Source organism: Falco naumanni, chromosome 4 (assembly GCF_017639655.2).
Source record: "Falco naumanni isolate bFalNau1 chromosome 4, bFalNau1.pat, whole genome shotgun sequence".
Lineage (NCBI taxonomy): Eukaryota > Metazoa > Chordata > Aves > Falconiformes > Falconidae > Falco > Falco naumanni.
Window position 1 is genome coordinate 2,104,640 of NC_054057.1, and position 23,837 is coordinate 2,128,476.

The following is a 23,837-nucleotide window of genomic DNA, read 5'->3' on the forward strand; positions in this document are numbered from 1 at the left end:
TTAGCTAGGCACTGCCAAAACAGAAAACAAGTGAAATGTGACAGGTGGACTATTCCTACCAATGGCAACTGCAGTCTCCTGTGAATCTCCAGTAATCATTTTTATTGCAACACCTGATGTGATAAGTGTAGTAACAGCTTCTTTTACACCAGTCCGTGGAGGATCAATTATTCCCACAAGCCCCAAAAAAGTCAGCTGTCCTAATTCAGGACCAGAAGCTAAGGCCAGAACTTTTAGGAGACAAAGAAAAAAGAAGGTTAAGATTTGAAATTAACATTTACATTAGCATTTAAAACAACTGTTTTAAAATAGTAGGCCAGCATAAAGCAGAGGGCAGGAATCGCCATTTTTCTTTTTTAAACCTTGGTAGCAATGCCTATTATCGTCTGTATTCAGAATGGCCTATTTGGGTATATTCCTTTCTTGTAAAGAGTAGTCTTCTTACCAAATATACATATTTCAGGTTTTAAAGACAACTTTCCTGCTTATTCTCAGATTAAAGTGTTTATACTTTCACTGTGTGGAAGAAACAGCATCTAGCTTTGTGGTTTCTCTGTACATGCACAGTCTTTTATGCAAAACTATGAAAGGGAGGATCAGTTAATATGGTTATTTTCTGCTTTGTTTTTTTTTTCTTTTAGAGAAGCAGATTTCATTTAGTACATGATGAATATTTTCTGGAATGTCTTTTACAGTAGGATATTCAATTCAAATATATTTAAGTGACATTAGAGTTGTAAGGGAAAAGCAAATCCACTTGTTCTAAAAAAATACCCTAGATTTTTTTGACAGTGGTCTGAAGCAGATAAAGAATGACTGTCCAAACAAAACTGCACAAAGAGATACCACTCTTAGCATATCCTCTCAGTTTCTAGAAATTTGCATCCTAGGAATTTCCTGAGCCACAGAGTACCCATACCTTAAAAAAATATAAAAATTAAAAAGCTATGGAAATTACTCAAGAGCCTAGAGGTCTCTTTACAGAGCTCAAAGCCAGCCACATATAATGCTTGCCTCCCAACACCTATCAGTCATGTTGTGAAAAATACTTTCAGTTATGTTTTAAAATCTACACAGCTTTTTAACATGAAAGGTAATTCTAATGGCATCTTCTGACCTATAATCAGTTGTGCTAGCCTAACTCAGACAGGTGCTGGAAGCCAAAGTAATAGAAAAAAAGTATATTTACTTTGTAAAAAATCCACAGACATCTATGAGATACAGAAGCTATTAGGTAGCAATGTACTGTTCAGTTATGGTCACAGGTAAGAGATGACAGGAACCAGCAAGTGCCTTTTCTCACCCTTTGCAATATAATCATGTTACTATACAGGCCTTAGGCAACAGCACGTGTTTTTCCACTCCCTCATTTTGAACTAAGCAAACCTGTGGCCCTTACTGAACAATAAGAAAATTTCTAGTGGTTTTGGTTGTTTCTGTTTCTTTTAAATAATAAGCAGTGCCTTTTTAAAAAAAAAAAAAAAAAGGTTATTCTGAGACACTGAAACATCCTTACCCCTAAGTCCTGCAGAGCCCATAGATGTCTTCTCTTGTTGATACTGCTCTCTCTGTTGCTGAACAAGAGGTAGGGTCTGCCCCTTACAGTTATATGATGTACAGTACCTAATGACTTGTTCGTAAGCACCCTTCATAAAGCAAACTTCAGGTTTGTCCTATAAGGAAAAAAATCGTGTGCACACGTGTGTATGTATGTATATATAAATATACACACACAAGTACATAGACATGCACATGTAAGCATGGCATATCTATACTTGTCTATGAAGTCTTCAGAACATAATGTAAATCCAAGTTACACTTCCAATCCTAAAAATCTGTTGAGTATCTCTATACAGTGCATGTTCAAAAGTGGTAATGTTAAAAAGCCAAGCTAATAATTGATATCTCACTTCACCACACAAATTAGATGCTGCAGGTCACAGTTTATAGATTGAAGAGGCTGTGCAGAAGCCAGAAATCAAACCTACACAGAACATTAGACCTGAAGGACCTTTAGTTCACCATTTGACCAGCTGCACAGGTCATTAAAAATCACCTGCATCCTTTTACCATGCCTAACTCCTATAATATTTTCCAGATAGTCACCTAGCCTTGAGAGTTTCAATGGACTGAGAATCCACCACCTACCTGGAACACTTAACTCCAATGCTAAATCAACTCATCTCTTCCCTTCCCCCTTTTTCCATCAAGAATTGCTGCCTTAGGTCAATATCCAATCACTGATTCTCATCTTCTGTCCTGTTGAGCTAAAAAGCTCTTTAAATAGAGCTGTTTTATCCCTCTGAAGGCATTTATGCACAGTAATCATTACCTTAATCTTGCTGATAGGCTGAACTGATAGAGGTCTAAGTTTCTAAATCTGCTACATTTCTTAGCCTTCATATAACCTATGCTCCCTTTAAAACTGTTACCAGTTTTTCAACAATCTTTTGAAAAACTGATCCCAAACCACAGACACAGTAAATCCTTACATGGATGAAAATTATATAGCAGTTACAAGGAAAATAGAAACATACTATCCATACAGACAAAAGAAGCCAAATGCTTTGTTTCCAAGGCAAAGATTTCACTGTGATACTTGAACCCTGTCAGCAAGCCTTTTTTTGGTCAGAAGTACTTTGAAGTCTTTCGTAAGTCCAAGACTGTACATGCAACAACAGCCCTTATCTAGAAGGCTTCAGTTACCAGACTGGCAATGATGATGTCTCAGTTATTGTAACAAAAACATTTGGATTAGCCTAAATTAAATACGAATGCAAATATGTACGTGAAAGCCCCAGAAGACAGAAGAAGAGGTTAAAGAATGGTTTCTATTGATAATCCAGGACACTGCTGACATCAAAGTCTGCATCAAAACCAGAAAACCTGTGTTTTCAAACAAAAGATATTTTATAATCAAACATCAACACATCTTGCTCTTAATTAATTATGTAACTATGTAGCACTGAAACAGCAGCAGATTAGCAGTATTGCTTTAGATATTTGAGGGGGGAAGAGAAGGAAGAAAAAAACCATCTAGGTACACATTAAAAGTCTCCTGTATCAAAACAATTAAAATAATATCCCCGTATGCCTTTTACACAAAGACTTTCTTGTAATTCTCAACCTCCACTTCAGAGCTTGAAACTACAATTGTGTCTCTTATCAAACCATATTCCCAGGACTATGCACTACCACCAGCCTGCCATAACTTCTGAAGTAAAAACCTAGGATATTAAACAAGACAGATAACCATTCCACAGAGCCAGTGCACAATGCAAGAAGTGACTGAAGTTTACCTGCTGTGTTCTGTGAACACATTTAACTGCCATCCATTTTTGTTCCGAACTGAAGGGATATTCAGCCTTCCTTATGTAGTCTTCCTGGAGTCCATCTAAACCCATCTGTATAAACCAGAAGTACTACCACAATGTCAAGACCTTTTCTTTTCAAACAGGTATGCAATTTATTGACTTGAGACATTTCAGATAACAAACATTACTTCGTTAAAAAACAGTTTCATCTCCAAAGTTGCTTTTGAGCACGCTGTTCCAGTTTAGACAAACTAGCACTGAAAAATCCTAGAAGTTTCTTTCAGGCCTCATCTGAAGTCAGACCATTTAACACTATATACTATCTTTGATCCAAAGATCTTGAAATACTTTGTAGATTATGACCATTCACAAACAAATCTTGCAATGGCTTACAATGTTGGTTTGACAAAGTACGCCTATCACCTCAGAGCATTATTTTTTCCCCCCCAGTATCTTCTGTGCAATTTCTCTGCTAGAAGGGCCTACAAAATTCTAACACAAGACTGTGGCAAAGTATGAGGAAGGCAAATCACTGATTTGAAGTTTGAATGATCCAACCTGAAATTACTTTTAGTGATCAGAATCACCCAAATATTTAATCTGAAACTAACCACAAAGACTCCAAACAAAATGCATTTAATTTCAAATGCTGTTATCTCCCCACCCCTGATGCAACTCACAGCATTCCATGCTCTACACTTAACTAAGTCCAAGAGAAGGTGCCAACTAAAGAAGATGCAAAAGCAGCAGCCTGCTGTAAGCCATTCCTAGTACTTACACTGCACTTCACAACTCCTTCACTACCTCCCTTGCCAGCAACAGATGTGAGACACCCCTGTTGTTCTCAGTTTCTACGGGCTCTTGCCAAAATAACACCACTCTGATCCTCTCCAGTCAAAGACTGGGGACTTGGAATGAGTCTCAGCAAGAATATCGACACACCTCAGGCCTCAGCTACACAGGGAAGGACAGACTGTAAAGCATTAATCTCTCAAAGTTTGAGTTTATTCACTGTCACAGAAAGAAATTTTTTTAAAAAAAAATTAAGTGCCAAGATAGCTTGCCACATTTCTTAGTAGCTGTAATGGGTATACCACAGCATTATTAAAAAAAACCCAAAACATTTAATCACAGTGACCACAATCCAAACTAACTGTACCCTGCACTTAAAGGGCCCTACAAATACTACAGTCACCACTACATCAGTTAACTTCTTACTGCTTCTGATGAGAACTGGGAAAGAGACAGCACAATCAATATTCAACAGGTGAATTAGCTGTGGCAGGTATGGAGACAGCACTAAGTGCAAAAAGTTGAAAGTAAATAATTCACTTAAGTTCTAAGCGATTTTCTCTCATCTTTTAGAACACTCGAAGAGTTCCAACAAGTAAGAAATTTAAGAGATAAGCAGTTGCAACACAAATCTAGGAGACTCAAAGGAGAAGAAAATGGCAGGGGGGCAGTGCAACATGGGGATGGGATGACCAAACCCACACCTTATTTCTACACACTTCCCATCTGCCACCTGATTCAAAAAAGCACCATCAAGTACGCACCTTCATAGCAAGTGCAATTAAAGCCCCTTCTGTTGGCTTCCCCATTAACGTGTTGTTTCTAATTAGAGCATCATTGCACACACAACCAGCCTAGAAGATAAGGAAGGGAAGGGGAGGAAACAGAATAGAGTAAATGCCATACAGAGTTCTTGAGTTACACCATCAATTAAAACTCACCTCTCTGTGCCAAGATCTTACCTCAACAATTTTGCTAATGGATGGGTTGTTATAACCGTGAATAACTTCACCATCAAGCATCACTTCTCCAAACCTGTTATAACCTACTCCAGTAACCTGAAAGACATACAGCCAAAGGTAGTATGCAATGTGATATTCACCAGGTTCAAACACTGTTTTAATCTCAGCTTTTTACTATAAACTATAGAAAATTTTTTAAAACGCCACCCACAATGACTGATTTTATCCAGTGCTAAGGCACTCTCCTACTCAGCTTGTAATGTAGCAGATACTAGATTAAGAAATAAAAACTGAAGGCAAGTGAGTTTGATGAAATATATTAGAGACTAATTTTTTTTTAAAGTAGCAATTTTATTTCTTAGCACAAATAAATGCAATGTATGTTATTTTCTTAAAGTATTAGGCAAACTTTCTATCTTTCTTATTTCTCTTGCTTTTTCATTTTTTCCTCCTATTCATCTTCATCCTGGTTAATAATGCATACCCCCTGCAGGGGAATGGAAGCACAGAGGAGAGTCCTACTTTCACCCAGTAAGATAAAAAAAAACAACAGCAACATAGTGGAACAGCCTCTCAGGTCTTGGAGAGCTAGAACTGTATTTTTAGTGCAGGGGTCCTCAAACTTTTTAAACAGAGGGCCGGCGCGCGGATGCAGTGGCAGGCAGTCATCTGCGGCTGCTTGGTTTCCCCCCTGCAACCCCCGGCGGGGGGGTCTGTAAATACTGGGGGGCCGGATTGAGGACTCTGGGGGGCCCGTATCCGGCCCGCGGGCCATAGTTTGAGGACCCCTGTTTGAGAACATAAGCCAGGAATCCCATCAGGATCCTAAAAATTCTCCATGTCTACAGCACTAACAGCCAAGACATTTTACAGTCATTTCAAGTTCTCTTTCATTTTAGGAAGGAGCAGCTGATTTGACCCAGATGTAAACAAACTGTGCTAGTACTAAAGAAAAAGCAATTATAGTATTCCTATAGATATCTAATAATAGAAAAATAAATAACAGGATATAATCAAACATCAGTAAATGACAGGAAAGAATAAGAAAAAGTGTCAGTATTTATGCCTACAGAAGACAATGACAAGACCCTCTTAACTGTATTGTGGGGAAAAAAAGCTCCGGTCAAGAAGAGTTCCAGAACTTAAGAACTTTTTTTAAAACAGTCCCATAAAACCAGATCTAGCTCCACACCTTGCTGCTTTTCCATTTCTGTTGCTTTTGATCATTTACTTCAGTCCTTGGAACAACTCCCTAACCTCAACCACCACTGTTTGATGTTTCATCTCCTGCTCCTACTTCCAACTTCATCCATCATGAAAAAGCAAGAATGACAGTATGCACTAAGTATGAAGGTTCACAAAATAAATTGCCTTTCAGTCAAATGGTGGATATCCCTATTTTAAATGTTTGTAACATGAAGTTTTTATGCACCTGCAACAGCAAAATAGCCTCAACTTTCTGTAATGAAGAGAAACACAATCTCTCAACTTGTCTTTGTACCATATCTCTGCATCTGTCTTATTGTGTCCTACAACCAGCTGAAGATTCAAGAACTTAACATAATACACAAAAAAATTCTTCTGTACATAGAGAGGGCTTGGATAACACAGCTCAAAGGCTGCAATACTAAATGAAGAACAAATTAGCTGGAAGTTGAGGAACAGGAGTTTGGTGCAATAAATTTATGCTTTCTTAACTGATGTTTCATCTGCAGTGGGCTCAAGCATGTTTCAGCTCATACACACAAGTGAAAAGGAAAACTAGAATCTAAGAGTCTCACTACATACCTCAGCATGCTGCCCATCTGATGTAAAAATATGAGTAACAGTCATTTCGTTCTTTGTCAGAGTTCCAGTTTTATCTGAACAAATTACGTTGCAACAACCTGAAATAACCCATTAACATTTATAAGACAATGCTTGTTTAGAACAATGTAACTAGGAAGAACAAAGTATTCTAGACAGGGAAAATTTCTAGAAACAGTGCAGCTGTCAAAAAAAACCAAAAGAAAACAAGATTTAACAAAGACAGCCAATTTTAAATTATTAAAAAATAGCTGTACAAGGTTCTTCTCAAGTTTATCCAATAAATCAAAAAAGTAATTAAAATCCAAATTCACAACTTATCTGAAATACTTCCATTCACTACCTCTCCTTCACCTTATTCCACTCTATCTCAAAGTACATTACTGAAACCTCAAATTGTAACTCCTGGTGAGGAGGAAAGCTAAGAGCCTGCTTTACAGCAGCCATTCTTCTTTATCAAAAAGTGCAACATCTAACACTAGCCACGTTTTCGTCACACAACTGTGACTGACTACTAAACCTGCAAATTTCAGTAAGATCGAAGAGAGTACAGAAATGTGAAAATTGTATATGCCTTTTTAACTCAGGAAAAGGGTATTTTAAGAGTGTTGCAGTATCTTGATGTTTCTGGACACAATAGGTGAAATTGCAAAAGCAATGACAAACCTTGCAAAACTAATGAATCTCTGCTAGAGGCACTGGAAAAAATATTTCCAAACTTCAAATGCCAAAAGAAATTCACATGCAGCAGAATCATTTAACTTAGAATTTCTACTTTTTTTTTTCCATGCCTTGTGTTTTACATTTTATGACTGCAATGCATACAGAATGTTTTTAAGCTTTAACGTTTTTGAAGTTTTAATACGAGCAGCATAACACCCTGAAGGTGCATTATGATTAAAAAGCTTTTTCTAATATTAATATCTGGATTTGTTTGCAACTGTCACTATCACTCCTAAATTTACACCAAAAATTTAGTTTAAAAAAACATTTTACACATTTAACAAGAATGTCTTGCAACAAACAAGTATAAAGAGTATTCCATACATCCAATCACTCAGCCTGTTTAGAATACTGCTACTGTGGCACGTTATTAACTGACAGACTGTTTATTTCAGTTAACTATGAAGAACATAGTTAAAGGGCCCACAAAAACATAAACCTGAATTCTAACATTCTGTGTAAAATGCATTAAATTTAGAAACATTTTAAAGATAATGTCACGTTACCAGCAAAATAAGAATACCTGCTTTATTTTAACTATTAGTCATCAATATTTGTGTTGATTTCCCAACATTTGTATCAAAACACTATTTCTAAGTTAGTCTAGTCATACCTAAAGTTTCAACAATAGGCAGTTTTTTTACAATAGCCCTTTTCTTCACCATTCTCATCACACCAAGAGCCAGTGTCACTGTTACCACAATTGGGAGTCCTTCAGGGATTGCAGCTACAGCCAAACTGTAAGGAAAGTAAATACACAAATCTTGTCTTATAACATCATACATGAATACATATGCATTTACACTTCAAAACATTGTTTCTGTAGGTGCCTGTTCACTGGGGTTGGAAGTTAAAGGAATCAGCTGCCATGTGAATCTAGTTGTATATCATTCAGAATAGAACACACACTGAAGACAGTAACCAAATGCAGTAACTTAAGATATTTCTATTCATTACTTATGCAAAAGTATGAAGAAAACTCGGGGGGGAGGGAGAAATCAATTGTACGTCTGTTTTGCCTACACAAAACACCAGTTAGAGCTGTGCAAAGCATGACTGTGAAGAATAAGTGTAGTCAGCACTAAACAGAACTGGGAAATGCCACCACTGCATGTTGACCGCTCATCCACAGCTGTTACTTCCAGATCATGAGATGGCAGCAAGTCAAGTATGGGAATGGCACAGAAGATCACTTAAGAAACAAACGAAAGACCCAGTAACAGTGCAAGCAAGATCACCATAACTCATTACACAATGTTCAAAGATGCAGCTGACTGTGCTTCTCGGACCCACTCACCTCCCAAAACCCCCACCCTCCAAAAAAAGGGAAATCTCTAGAGTCTGACCCTGTAATTTAAAGGAGCACTTCTGCTTTCTGCACTGTCCATGTAGTTGTACTCTGAGAAAAATTCCTGAATTGCTAGAGTTAAATCATCTAAATTCAGCATTACCTTCAGCAGACAACACCCTGGGATTAAGTTTCCATAATATGCTACAAAATGAGCTAATGAAATACATGACAAGGACTGTAGTAACTTAGTTTACCTGATGCCACTTATAAAATTACAGTTACTTGACTTATTCAGTGATGGAAATTCAAATCGTACAACTCTTATCTGTTTGCAGATTTTCTAGAAGACACTCAGAAATCACCATACAAATGCAGTTTGAGAGACTGACAACGTACCATATCCTTAAAAATAGGTATGAATTTGCTTTTTTGTAACACAAAGTCTATTTTCATTTTTAATTCCTTATACAAATTTCAGAGCAGAGTCTGTATGCAAGCATATTGTAACAGACATCACTAGCTTTGAGAAACTTGTTGTAATGCACAATCCACACTATTTAAAAACAAAATTCTTACCTTACACCAATTGTGAACATATCAAGAATATGCTTTCCTTGCAACCAGCCAACCAGCATGATAACTCCTGTAAAGAAAATGGTCATCAGGATAAATGTAAAAACCAATACTGTAGCCTCAAAGGGACAACAAAAAAGAACTCCAACAGCTAAAACTAAGCTTATCATTGTGATATCTATAAAAATCTGTTACTCCTTTCACTGTCAAAGTATGATTACACTAGTATAGCAAAGGTGAAGAAAGTTTCTACCAGTCAAGTTGCCCAAACATACCAACAATGAGGTGATCATTCACACCTTGAACCAGAAAAAAAGACACACTGCAATTTAAAAAGATGCGTTTAGAGGACAAAACGTCAGAAAAGTACTTTGCAGGAAGAAACAAGTAAATACCCTTATGATCAAAGTTAGGTCACATTAGTAATCTCCATACGGTTTACGGCGTGAACTCCAAGTGACCAATAAAATCAAGAGCCAAATATTTAAAAGAGATCAAATCTTTCATTTTCCCAACCCTACATGCTAGTTTCAGTTACATTATAATTTGTAATTCATTTACGTAACTTCCCTTACCTATTATACCAAAGGAATACAAGGAAAGCTGTTTTCCCAAGAGATCCATGCTCTTCTGCAGAGGTGTCTTTGGAGCCTTGATGAATGGTAAACACACAGCAGTTAACAAGCACAGGTTAAAAACCATGAACTGTATCACATATTACTTCAGATACACAATTTCAAGACGCTGTCAACGAATAAGATGCAGTTATACCCTAATGTTTCTACATGTTTATTTTATGAAAAGAGACTATTCTGTTCCATTCTTGTGTAGAATGCAAGACAACTCAAGAACGCTTCAATGAAATATTTATTAGAAATATTCTTTGGGAGCTTTGTTATGTCTACAGCAAACCTAATACAAAAGGTCTTATCAACGATCTTATAAAAAAAAAAAAGCACAATAACATGTTGAGTAAAAGCCACTGCACTTGTTTGAAGACCAGAAAGTTCTTGATAGCAAGAATAAAACTGACTTTTCAAGACTGAAGCATTAGAGCCCTGAAAGGTCAACTTGTTAGTCACCTGCAAAAAATTCCATTTAGCCAAATAGAATATTATGGAAATATTTATACAATATAGTGTGTGTGTGTGTGTGTGTGGGGGGGGGGGGGGGGGGGGGGGAAGAAAAGAAAAAGAAACGAGGAGAGGACACAAAGCAAAAAGTTTTAATTAAAAAAAACACAACACAAAACAGGAAAATGGATTTTTACATTGGATGCCAATAAGTTTGGGGTTTTTAGTAGTAATATATGGTGGACTACAGTACAGAAAGCCTGGCAAAAAGAGGAAGACTGGGTCATCATCTTTGTTCAACAAGTTATGAAAAAAGCCCATACACTCTATACAAGCAAGCTGGTATCAAGTTTGATTCACTCTCACCTTCAAAATTTACAAACAGAGTTTACTGTAATGTAAACATAAAAAATAACCTTACAATACTCTTATTTCAGAATGCTGTTGGTGCAGAACGCTCATAGGGCTCACTCTTAGTTTTTTTTTCATTAATAATTCCACTTTTTACAATACAAACTGAATACTATTGAACAGATGATCATGTTTTCCTCATGTGTATTAAAGTGGATTCCACTTCAGAGAATGGACAGTAGTATTCCCTTGAAATGTGTAGCAAGGCACTGCAGCTAACAACACACAAAGCACTCAAGAGTCTGAATTCCCATGTGGATCAGTGTAGTGCAATAAAGAAAAATCACTCTGTGGGAGCTTGATATACAAGAGTTAAAAGGGAACTTATAAAAGGATAAGGTGGAGATCATGAAACAGCAGGAGGCACATGCATAACCCCAAAGCACACTGCTAATAAAGTGAAAACAGTCCTGTGCACACAGTGCACAAATCTGTCATACAAATCCCCTCCACGCAAATGTAGTTCCACCTGAAAGAAATACACTTCCACAAATTGCAGTGAGATTTGTTCTGTTCAACAGGTTCAGAATATTATTTTCAGTCAACATTTTTAGGTCAGCTATGAATATTTTGTTGTACTTAATTATTTTCACATTCAAAAGCTAAGAGTTGTTTTACTAGAGAAAAAAATACTAAAAGCTATGCTTAACTAAGTTCCTATGGTATAAATTTGAGGTTTTCATTAATGAAATACTTAAAAATATATATATATATATATCTTTGCTTCTAAATATTCACTCTTACCTCTTCTGCTTGCATCATTTTGAAAACCTCCCCGAACTCAGAATTCTCTCCTGTTCCAATAACTATCCCCTAAAAAAACAAAAATAAAACAAATTCAACTCTGAGGTTGAAATTTTACTATTAGCAGTTGCTCTGTCTCAGAGTGGGCAAATACCATTAACTCTACTGCAACTTTGTTAGTTTTGTTTATAAAATTAATTCTTGGCATAAGCAGGGAATGTTTTTCCTAAAAACATTTTGCCTCTGTAAAACTAACGGCTATTCTGTGCGCTGCTGAAGTGTTTAGTAACTACCAGTAACAAAACTCAAATAGGGTTACACCTAACACTAGCCACAACTGTTTTTTCAGTTACAGATTTTCAAACACATGAATGTAGTTCTAGAAGTAAAATACCATATCCTAGACCAGAGTTTCACATCATCTGCTTCCTATAAATTCTCCTGCCCCTAGATTCATTTTCTTTTAAAAATGGTTTCTGAAAAAGCACCAATGAGTACAGCTATGCACCGTATCACAATAAAGTCTTCTGTATTTCCAGTAAAAATTTGTACTTCTATTCCATTTCTATTGTATCAGAAATCTCAACATGCATTAGTCATTAAAGTACATTTCTGAATTGATAGGTGAACTTTCAAAGTAAGAACTGCCTTCATATAGTTGAAACACGGAAAATATTCTTCCCTATCAACAATGACTTTACCTTTGCTTTTCCACATCTGACCAATGTTCCCATGAAAGCAATATTGCTTCTAGAAGTAAGGTCTCCATTGGTTGCTGCTGGCTGAGGGGTTGTAGATTTAGAGCAAGGAGCTGTCTCACCTGTGAGACTGGATTCATCAATAGAAAGGTCCACAGCCTTTGAAAACAAAATAGGTAAAAAGCATGACAATCTTTTGTAAGTAGTTGGAAGTGTTAACAGAAGTTTCCCGATTTCAACTATTAAAAACATATCCTATTTATTCATATGCTAAGATGCCATGGCAACATCAACTGTATTTTAAGGATCAAAGCAGCAATGTGCACTCCTACAGAACACCGCAACAATACAACAGGTTCTCACTTTGAAGACTCAAAAGTTTACTCAAAATTTTGCAGTCATTATTGTTTTTTATAAAACATTCAAGAGGCTGCAACTGTGACACATTTGTCACCAAACAAAATAATTAACTGGGAATGCAAGTGCACATACATACTACCTTCAACTCTTCCTCTGTCCGCTTCTTCTTAGCACGGTCTGTTAAGAACTCACTAATGAGAACCATATTTCATGCAGTGGTTTTTGCTCCCAAACCTTCTAGAGAAAATATGCTATATTTTCAGGCAACAGTTACAGACTAGAGGAACGTTTGTGTTATTTTTGTAGTTTGTTGGTAGCAAGTGGGGGCAGTTAGAGAAGGAAGAGCTAAAAATAAATTATGCTGTATTAATCAGCTGACAGATGAAAATAAAATGTGTGTTCCATAGATACAATCCAAAACAAAAAATAATTTATGAAAATATAAAATTAAATATCTTTCCCTACCTGGCATCTATTTGTACATCTTAATGTATTGACTTTAATGGGTCTTGAAAAGAGTCAAGACTCAATCATAAAACTCTGCTCACAAAATACAATAATTTTGCATTATTAGATTAAGTATAGCTATTACAGTAAGTATAGCATGCTATGAGCAAGAAAGTAGATGCTGCTGCAACAGCTATTTTGTATCAATGCAGAGACTGTACAATTGCTGAGGGAAGAAGAAAGTGGCTACAGTCACAAAAAACAAACCCACTCAAGTACTAACTGCTCTCCAGGAGCTAACAGATGATCCAGTCAAATTTCTGAAGAGCGCCACAAATTCATCTCAGACTGGACAATCTGAGGACACCCAATCTAACAGGAAAGCAACACGATACTATTCAAACAAAAGAATCAAAATAAGCAAGATTAATATATACCCAATTCACTTCATTTAGAGAATCTGCAAGTACTGTTACAGTGCCACTGCTTCAACTCAAGCACTTCCAGCAGTGTTAATGATACACATCAAATATTTAGTAAACTGGAAGATGCTGAACAACACACACTGATGAAAAAGTGTCAGAGAGAAAAGATTACACTGGTACGATTTCACAATTATTTCTTTTAATATTCCACTATCAGAGAATACTGAAACTATACCCCAAAGATTAATACAAATAAAAGACTCAAAACCACCTGCAACCAGCTGCCGAAGTATCATTCAGACTGAAAAAAAAAAAATTCACAAAAAGTTTAACATCGAGGAAGGAGTCTAAAATTTTCAAGAATGCGTTACTACATAAAATTGGAACATTCTTTCCTTCCATGCCCTACAGTAAGAAACTACATATATTGTTAAGAACCTAGTTACATTTGAGAAGTAATTATTTCAAAATTTCTATCAAAATAGTTATGAATGCCAAACACCACCACTTATTGCACTTCTGTATTCAGTAGCTATTTTCCCCTCTGTCCCACAAAAAGAAAAGTTATTAAGTATTAAAGCAATATTAGGTATATACCTCAAATAACCGTAGATCAGCTGGGACTCTGTCTCCAACTGACAGGCAGACTGTATCACCGGGGACTAAATCTCTTGCAAGTGTATGTTCCACTCTACCTTCTCGTACACTGTAGGTAAAACCAAGAATAAGAAAGTCTTCTTTGGCATTTTATCTGACAAAAGCACACTGTTGTGTGCAATGTTACTGGTTTCAGCAAAACATTATTTCTAATTTGCTGCTTGTTTCTTTGACGTTACACATCAGTAACATCATTTGAAAGGTTCAGAGGGGCAATGCAGATTAAGTTTTTGGCTCATAAAACAATCTTTAAAATGAGAAAAGCAAAGCATGTTCTATGTCAGAATAAGAGCTTGATACAAAGGCAGTAAGTTCAGTGAAATCTTTTTCATTTACTCATTTCTGATTAAGTCATATTAAATTAAATTTAGGAGTAAAAGGACAATTACATACCAATGGCATTCTGGAGGCACAAGTTTACTAAGCTCTTCAAGAGATTTTTCTGATCTGTACTCCTGCAGAGACATTTTTTAGTAGTAAAGCAGATGGTATCTTTTAAAACGGGCAAAAGTTAAACAGCAATAGGATACATCCACATCTATTCCAAACAATCAGATGCCATTCAACAGCTCTGTTACATTACACATTTTAAAAAGCAAATATGGTCCAAACACTGAAAAATTTACAGATTTGTCTACATGCATTTCTTCTGAAAGAACAGCGGAGGTCCTTTGCATTTTCCTTCAGTATCTTTAAGTCTTTGTAATAATGCTTCTAAACTCAGGGGTCAGATACATGATTAAATTCTACTGTTTAACAAGTTAGTAAGAAAAATACTGTGTTCATCCTCTTAGCCCCTGAAGAACTAAGGTAACACAACTCATCTTTAACTTAGTAAACACATTACAGAATTAAGGTAAACAAAGACATAAAGCAGAGACACAAAGCAATTCTGGTTTAGGCACACACTGAGTAAAGCTGTGTATTTACAGAATTAAACAACATTTTTATGATTTAAAAAGCTACAGAATCACACAACGGCTGGGGTTGGAAGGGACCTCTGGAGATCTAGTCCAACCCGCTGCTAAAGGAGGTTCACCTACAGCAGGTTGCACAGCATCATGTCCAGGTGGGTTCTGAATGTCTCCAGAGAAGGAGACTCCACAACCTCGCTGGGCACACTGAGGGCTCTGTTGCTCTCAAGATGAAGAAGTTTTCCCTCATATTAAAAGGAATTTCTTATGTTGCAGTTTCTGCCTGTTGCCCCTTGTCATGTCTCTGGGCATCACTGAAAACAGCCTGGCCCCATCCACTTGACACTCACCCTTAAGGTATTTGTAGACATTGGTAAGATCCCCTCTCAGTCTTTTCTCCAGTCTAAACAGCCCCGGCTCTCTCAGCCTTTCCTCATGAGGGAGATGCTCCAGTCCCCTCATCATTTTTGTCGCCCACCTGTCTCTCCTGAACTGGGGAGCCCAGAACTGGACACAGCACTCCAGATGCACCCCAGGATGCCATTGGCCTTCTTGGCCACAGGGCACACTGCTGGCCCATGGGCAACCTGTCATTCTTCTCCACAGAGCTGCCTTCCAGCAGGTCAGCCCCCAGCCTGTACCGGTGCATGGGGTTGCTCCTTCCCAGGTGCAGGACCTTACACTTGCATTTACTGAACTCCATCAGGTTTCTCTCCACCCAATTCCCCATCTGGTCCAGGTCTGGCTGAATGGCAGCACAGCCTGCTGGTGAATCAGCCCCTCCTCCTCCCAGTTTTGTATCACCAGCAAACTTGCTGAGGACACACTCCATCCAGGTCACTGATGAATCAAGTTGACCAGGACTGGACCCAGTACTGACCCCTGGGGAACACCACTAGCTACAGGCCTCCAGCTGGAGACTGTGCCATTGATCACAACCCTCTGAGCTCTGCTGTTCAGCCAGTTCTCAATCCATCATCTAACCCACACTTCCTGGGCTTACCTATGAGGATGTTATACAAGCCTGTCAAAAAGCCTTGCTGAGGTCAAGGTAGACAACATCCGCTGCTCCCCCACATCTACCCAGACAGTCATTCCATCACAGAAGGCTAATCATGCTTGACCAATCTGATATAGATGATTATATATTTTTTTTAATTCCTGTACAAAATTGAAGCCAGAGCTATGTTTTCATCATCTATTTTGTATGAAGTTAAATATTTAAGTACCTCTACACTGTTTATTCGAAGTACTTCTTTACAAGTACTCTTTTATGGCTGAGCATAATATCAATATAGATGTGTAAATGTCAAAGTGGTTAAAGCAGGACAAATCATGCAATTTAGAAAAGGCAAGACTGATAAAAGCACAGCGCTTTGTACTCCACCATTCACAGCACAATGCATCAAGACAACTACTTCAGTCTTATAAATAGAAGAATTTACATAAAAGCAATCATCTTAACAGCTATCTTACCTGAACGAAGGCAACTGTAACAACAATGAGTATTGCCTGCAAGAAAACAAAAGCAGGTGGGATAAAAGAACTCCAAACGGCCACAGAAGTATGTGATCATATTTGGGTTTGCTCAGCCACAGCTGTTACTACATATTAACAACATGATTTGAAACAAGCTTTCTCATGCTCAGAATCACGCTGTATCCCTTGGGTTTGTTACAAAAGCAATGCCGTTATCTATTTACATCTGCTCTAGCCATGTCCAAGAAGTCAATAACCTGATTTTACTAAAAATAAGATAATAACTAGCAGCAATTTTCAAGAAAAACTTCCTCTGCTCCCTGTTCCTAAAGGGTGAGCAAAAGACAGCAGTGGAGAGAGATCCATGACACAAAGAAGAACTGGTCTGAATTAAGTGTGAATGCTGTTCTCTGTGAACAAAGGTTAGGAATGGTGTGTTAACTGCTACAGAGCATCATAGGTGTGGTTTGATTCAAACAACAGGTAACAGAAAGACTAAAAATAAACTGAAGACTAGAAATGAAGTAGCAAGCTGAAGAACAGGTCTGAAGCCATAAAATATCCCAGCAAGAACAAGAGGGAGATGAGACTCATAAGCTGCCCAAGACTCCCAAGGAGTGAAACAGGACACTGAAGTATACCCTAAACAAGTCAAGATGCAAGAGATCCCAAACAAATAAAGCTTTAAAAAATTGCTCATCACAATTAATCTAAGAGAAGTACTAAGGCCTCAACAGGTTCTCCATTATTACATACAATTCTGGTCACAACACTTCAATATAAACACCACAGGGCTTGTAAGTATGTGATGTGAAAGTGAGTGAGTGAATGAATCAATGAAATCTATTACAGGAAGTCACAAAGATCAACTTTGTGTAAAGTTAAGCATCATCTTCCCCTTCAATATATTCTCAAATTGAGATTTGTTACAATAGCTGAATTTGTAACTCAAATAATGAGATATCCAAGATACAAGACACTCAAATAACCAAGATATTACCATTTTCTAAGAGACAACCTTCTTGAAGAACTCTTCACTAAATCAAGGATAACTCCAGTAAATCTGCTTTATTTGTGGTACTAACATTAGCCTCACCAACTATGTATTAGGAAATAATTATATAAATTCCATCTTTCCATGGAATAATTTCCACCAAAGCTACATGTGTTTCTTTTGGAAGCAGTATTATCTTCTACAGTTCGTGCTACCTGACGTAACTTTGCATCTCTAGCCTCACATCGGTGTCTCAGCTTGTGTCGATGTGCAATGGCTTACATTAAGAAGCCAATATCCTCCAAATGGGAAAAAGTCTAATTTTTTAAAAGCTTCATCAGTTCCTAGTCCAGATCAAGAAGTTTTATGATATGTTTTTACCAGCAGAACTAAAAAGATGAAAAAAGCTGCTCAAGCCAGCATTGTCACCAAAAGAAATAAATTCCCGGACCTCTAACAGCACATTAGTTTTGTTGTCAAGGTTCTGACCACAAATACACAGTCACAGAAAAACTACGCTATTATCTGAAAATGAAGCAAGACAAATACTCACTAGGTGATAAAGTGGGCATTAATAACAACAAGACTAAACGGTAGGTTAGTCAAAAGTTAGACAACAACCACAACTGGTGAACTTTAACTCAGCCATACTTTTTCTCCGTATTTTAAGACACCTCCACTAACATTCATGAGGCTATCAAAAATTCCTTCTCAAGTTGTAGCATAGAATGCAGAAATTAACACTCCCTTACACTAACTGGCCTGTTCTTTTCTCATTGCCTTGCTCAAGAGAGTTAGGAAACAAGACTTAAGGTCACTAACCAAGGAAAAAAAAAATGAAATAATTAAACTTTCAGCCACAATATAATTAAATACATTTCATAATACAATGATTTACCTAAACCCAATTTAGGAATACAATGGACCGTTCCAAACTAACACTATAATCAAATTCAAAATAGCTTGTTTTTCTTAAAGCAGACACATAGTTTATATTCCAAATAAAACTACACTTTCTAAAGAATTAGAGGGGTTAGGAGCAAACTCCCAGTTACCCTGTGTTAATTACAAAAGCAAACTCAACATAGAGAGTGTAGAGCTTAACCAAGACAAAACAGCTAGAAGTTGCCTCTGATCATACTGAAATCCCAATTTTCAGTTATCACCTGTCACCCCAAAAAGGTCAAAGGGATGATATTTTTCTGTGTCATTAGCAATGACAAATGTTTAGCAGTACTATATTTCGCTCACTAGTTTAGCACCCTATTTAACTGCAAGTTTCTGTAAAAAAAAATTATTTCAGCTTCGGACTTCCTTCTGCTGTTTCTGAAGACTTCACTTATTTTGATGTTTTTAAAAGATTACATCTTGCAAGTAAATTCATAGAAGGCTTCTATTGGTTTCAATTTTCAATTAAAGCATAATTTAAGACAAAAATTACATAGCAACAAATGCCTGAAGACAAGCATTTCAACCAATGAAAGAGTAAAGATGCAAGAGGCAGGCAGATAATTATTCATTGATACATTTTGATATGTGTTACTGCTATCAGTCAACAAAAAAAAAAACCTAAAAAACAAATCCAGTCACAAGCTAAACAGATTTAGTGACAGCATACAAATCAAAGTCATTAATTAGAATCAAGTAATATCATCCCACATTGGCATTTATATGATGTTGAAAGTACATGCGGTCACACATTCTGAAGTACTCCCAAAGATAAAATTTTTAATTCCTTACCACAGTGATACTGACAGCATCATCAAACTGATGCATTACAACACTGATGACTGCAGATGCCAGGAGAAGCATAATAAGAGGATTTTTAAACTGAAATTAAACAGAACAGTAATTTAGTGGTACTTGACAGAAAGACCATTTTATCTACCCCTCAAAGTACATCTAATCTATTTTTGAAACATATTATTCTATAAATAAAATGTTTCTAACCTACCAGTGCAAAGAAAATCTGACTCTGTACAGTTCAGATGTTTACATGAGGGTTTTTTTAAATATCAAAGACCTTGAAGAGACCGTATTAGAAATATAACGGGAAAAACACTTGTTACATTTGATTCACATTTTTAAAACAAAACCAATCATCTCCTTTATTTGTTTATACTGTATTTAAACATAAAAAAAAGAAGCCTCAAATATATCAAACTGTCTTTGAGGTAACAGGCTATCCTGTTACCAGCAACTTATCACTATCAAGGCAGCAATGTATTTCATAACTTTCAATTCATGATTTCTTTTTTTACTAGATGGAAGCTCTCCTTTTAGATCATATGTTTTATTCAGATTTTTAAGGCTAAAATAAAAAAGGATCATGCTTGTACATGACAACTGGTTGCTAACATGTGGGTTTTTTTAAATAAATATTACAAGAAAGAACCCACTCCTACAATTAAAGGGCATTCTAAAAGCGCACATAAGCACATTCAAAGCAATTGTGTATCTTAATAAATCCCATCTAAAATAGACTTGGATAATATGTTTTAGAAGCGTTCTGATGGATCTGACTAATTTGATACTACACATGGGAAAATAAAACATTAATGTCAGGGGACATTAATGTGATGATGTTCTCACTGATATCACATCACCAGAGCACTGAACACCTTTTTAGTCACTCCCAAGTAAAACAGTGTCTTTAGAATTAACCATCTATTACTTCAGGGTTTACTCCAGAACTTTATGGCGCTGTTGTTCAGACAAGGTGCAGGAAACAGTGTCCAAAGTATTTCATGTCAACATGTTCGCTATAAAGAACTTCTGTGTGAAAATTAGTTGTAAATATCTTGGGGCAGGAGAGGCAGGCTAGAGGAAGTAGTGACACTTACACACCACTCAGGGAAGCTACACATGCTCATTCATACATACATACATATATATGAGATAAATCACAGTAATAGAAAAAAAAAAAATCATACTTTACTTTCACCAGTTCTGCCCAACACCAGAATGAAGGTGCCTCACACCTCTACCCTCAGTTCACAGGCAGCCATTTTGCTGTTTAAAATTTCTTTGTCTATCAAGTTATTCATACTTCATGTTCCATTTAAATATTTACCAACAGTCATATGCATCTGTGCCTGACCTTAGTGTGATTCGTGCTCGAGTGTTTGCCTACAGGGAACTGTTTTCTACTTCTCCAGCCCTCAGGCTAGTTATGAGCAGTACTCCTTTGGTTAGTTATGAAGATACGTTCAAGAACAAATCATGTAATTAAACCACCAGATTTTCATTAAATTGGATATTAGATTTAAGTTAAAACTGGCATATATCTAAAGAAAAGCTTTTTCAATACATAAAAAAGATATGAATTACAGAAGCTGCCATTTCCTGTTCTACTAGATTTTCCCTGCTTTCATCAGAAGATGTTCATGCAGACAAAAGGTAAGTAAATTGAAATAAAATTCAATACTACTGACAAGTATTGAAACCAAAAAGCAGAAAGGACAAAAATCTTAACCTGGGAAATGTATTTTTTCCATAGTGGTTCATCTTCACTAATATCAAATTCATTCCATCCATGGAATGCCCGTCTATGACAAACTTCACAGTTTTTTAAGCCATTCTGAAGATTAGCCTATTAAAATATGAGAACAATAAAACAGTCAGCAATTACACTGGTAAGACTCTAAACTGAATTCCAACACCTAAATATATAGCCTTAGATTATACAAATTTGGCCGGTATCAGAAAGACAAACTTGGTACTAATGTTTGTACGACAATATAAGCTAACTATTTCAAAACTCAAGTTGGCAGTAATTAAGAGATTCAACAAAAAAAATCACAGAACTACTACAGAAGCAGATGCTGTTTAACATCTCTAAAAGATTGCTGATCTTCCCTGCAGAAAACTCTACAAGCAGCCAAACTACGGGCACAGTTCAGACCCTTGAGGATTATGTCAGGAGTTTGGTCACACAGCCAAAAAACAGCAATAGCTTCAATGTCTCAGTTGTCAGTGACAAACTTATCACTGTGTACTCCTCAAGCAGTCAAGCATACAGAGAATGAAAAAAGACCATGTATCATGAAAATTAACCCAGATTCAATGGTTCATAAATCTGTCAATGGGTAGCTTTTCCAGTCCTGTTCCTCCACTTAAAATGGAGGCTACCAAAACAAATTAAGGACATTAAGGATTCCTTAAAGAAACTGAAGCAATAGCTATGAGAAAGAGGACAGAATTGAGTAAGGTTGACTCTGGCGTTTTTATTAACAAAATCTTATATAAAGCATACAGAAATCCAAACATTTTCAAGCTGAATCCCACCCCCCTCCAAATCCTCAATTTAAAAAAAAAATGTTAGATTAGGATATTTCAAGTAACAATTTAAAAATCAACATGCTTTTAGAAGTAGGCAATAGCCAGCACCAAACTGCATGACAATGCACAAGACATCCAATGACAAGATCTGTCCTTAAGAAATAACAAACTTATTGTTTGGTAATACCAGTGTCTTCTTAAGAGATACAAAATCACTTACTTGCAGAATGCTTGCTACTTCATCAACTGGCAATTCACTTGCTTTTTTTGAAGACAGTACAGGAATCATTGTCTCATTGTCACCATCAGGGATTTTTTCAAGACGTGCAACCTAAGAAATAAAATCAAAGTCTGAAGGGAAAGAGCACACTACCATTTCATTTCAAAAAATATATACCAGAGCAATACAGTATTAATGTCATTAAAAGGTAGTTTTTGATAACCACTGCACTTAAAATCTACAGTTCAGCTTATTTTCATGCAGTACCACCTACAATAATAAAAGAAAATGCTAGACATGCAACTGAAGACTTACTTCTTTAATGACATGTTCAGTGATGACAAAGATCCTAACAGTTAAATATATTTATAATCCTTTAGGCTCATTATCACCAATACCTGGTCAGAAAGTAATCACTCCCTGCCCCAACTTTCTCTCATTAATGAAGGTGGTCTAAGCAGGCCTATTCACATTTCTTGTACACAAAGAAAGGCGAAACAACATTAAGAAAACCTCAAATGAGCACAGATGCAAAATAAAATAATAAAATTTGACTATAGTACAAAAACTTTAAGTCAATGCTATAAAAAGCAATGTTTTCTGGTAATTTTACAAAGTGAAAATTTTGTGAACTACAACACAGTGCAATAGCAACATTGACCACACAGCTCAGTACTGCTTTGATATTTAATGAAGCTTCAGAATTTCCAAATTCTTACTTAGTAAAAGAGAAGCTGGAATGGTACTCTTTCTTCCCCCCTCACTACCTTATTGCACCCACAATTAATATCTCGTCCCATCGTGCCACACATATCCACTCCTTCCATTAACTGGAAGACACCTAACATGCAAACATGCACACCACAGAAATTGTATTCCCATTAATACTGTCACAGAATTCAAATAGGTGGTTTTATGCTTTTAAAAAAAAAAAAAATTGTCATATATAAATCTCCTCCATGGATACTGAGACATAAAATATAAGATAAAGTACTTCAAGATGACAATACATTAAGAGATTCCAGCATTTTTATCCCCTAAAAAAGGTAGGACAATCTTCATTTTCTATCCTGAATGCAGTTCGCCATGTACTCAAATAGAATAGCTGAGATTTATGTAACTCAGTACATGTTGTTCTAGCTCCTTACCTAAAGGGTCTCCACACAGATTTCATCCCAGGGGCCCAATGGAACAATGAGCAAAGGTGAAAGTGCTACAGTTGGAACTCGCGCGCTTTCACTTTCAAGAGAAACCCTTGGAAACTCTCCACACTTGCCATGTAGCTCCTAGTCAAACAGTAAAGCAACAAGACTTGCTCCTTCACTGTAGTTCTAAGAAAGCAGGTCTAGAGACTTAAGGCAAGAGGCAGGTGAAACGGGGTGTGGGTTTGAGCTCTTGGGCAAGGGAGATGGCAGAGAAAAGAACTGCACCTTAACGGTGTGTTTACTGGCCTCCGAAGATGGGGAGTCCCTTGGGCCCCACTCAGCTTTCTGTAGACTGAAACCAGCAGGACTCGGCAGCTGGAACGCAGCTCAGCAAAGGCTAAGAATAAACGCTCAGCTATGGTCTGCCACACCTCCACTCCAGTTTCTATATTTCATCCCACTGCAAGACCTTTGTTTTGTTCTTTACTATCCTTTTAATGATGCATTTGTGCAAAGACCAGAATTGGA

The 23,837-nt window shown here is 36.8% G+C and overlaps 1 protein-coding gene across 5 annotated transcripts in view; it reads right to left on the minus strand.

The window, feature by feature from the left end:
- Nucleotides 1-23,837, minus strand: part of ATP2C1 (ATPase secretory pathway Ca2+ transporting 1) — a 70,362-nt gene that overhangs the window by 11,021 nt on the left and 35,504 nt on the right. For all 5 annotated transcript variants that reach the window (XM_040592201.1, XM_040592198.1, XM_040592196.1 and 2 more), the window contains 17 exons: nt 22,165-22,275; nt 21,139-21,255; nt 19,404-19,493; nt 16,667-16,702; nt 14,670-14,731; nt 14,217-14,325; nt 12,391-12,546; nt 11,690-11,758; nt 10,037-10,112; nt 9,465-9,531; nt 8,211-8,335; nt 6,857-6,954; nt 5,069-5,164; nt 4,871-4,960; nt 3,300-3,404; nt 1,517-1,673; nt 60-230 (listed from right to left, as the gene is read on the minus strand). In XM_040592201.1, coding sequence (XP_040448135.1) covers nt 60-230; nt 1,517-1,673; nt 3,300-3,404; nt 4,871-4,960; nt 5,069-5,164; nt 6,857-6,954; nt 8,211-8,335; nt 9,465-9,531; nt 10,037-10,112; nt 11,690-11,758; nt 12,391-12,546; nt 14,217-14,325; nt 14,670-14,731; nt 16,667-16,702; nt 19,404-19,493; nt 21,139-21,255; nt 22,165-22,233 — 1,693 coding nt within the window. In that variant the 5' untranslated portion in view covers nt 22,234-22,275. The remainder of the gene's footprint in view (nt 1-59; nt 231-1,516; nt 1,674-3,299; nt 3,405-4,870; nt 4,961-5,068; nt 5,165-6,856; nt 6,955-8,210; nt 8,336-9,464; nt 9,532-10,036; nt 10,113-11,689; nt 11,759-12,390; nt 12,547-14,216; nt 14,326-14,669; nt 14,732-16,666; nt 16,703-19,403; nt 19,494-21,138; nt 21,256-22,164; nt 22,276-23,837) is intronic.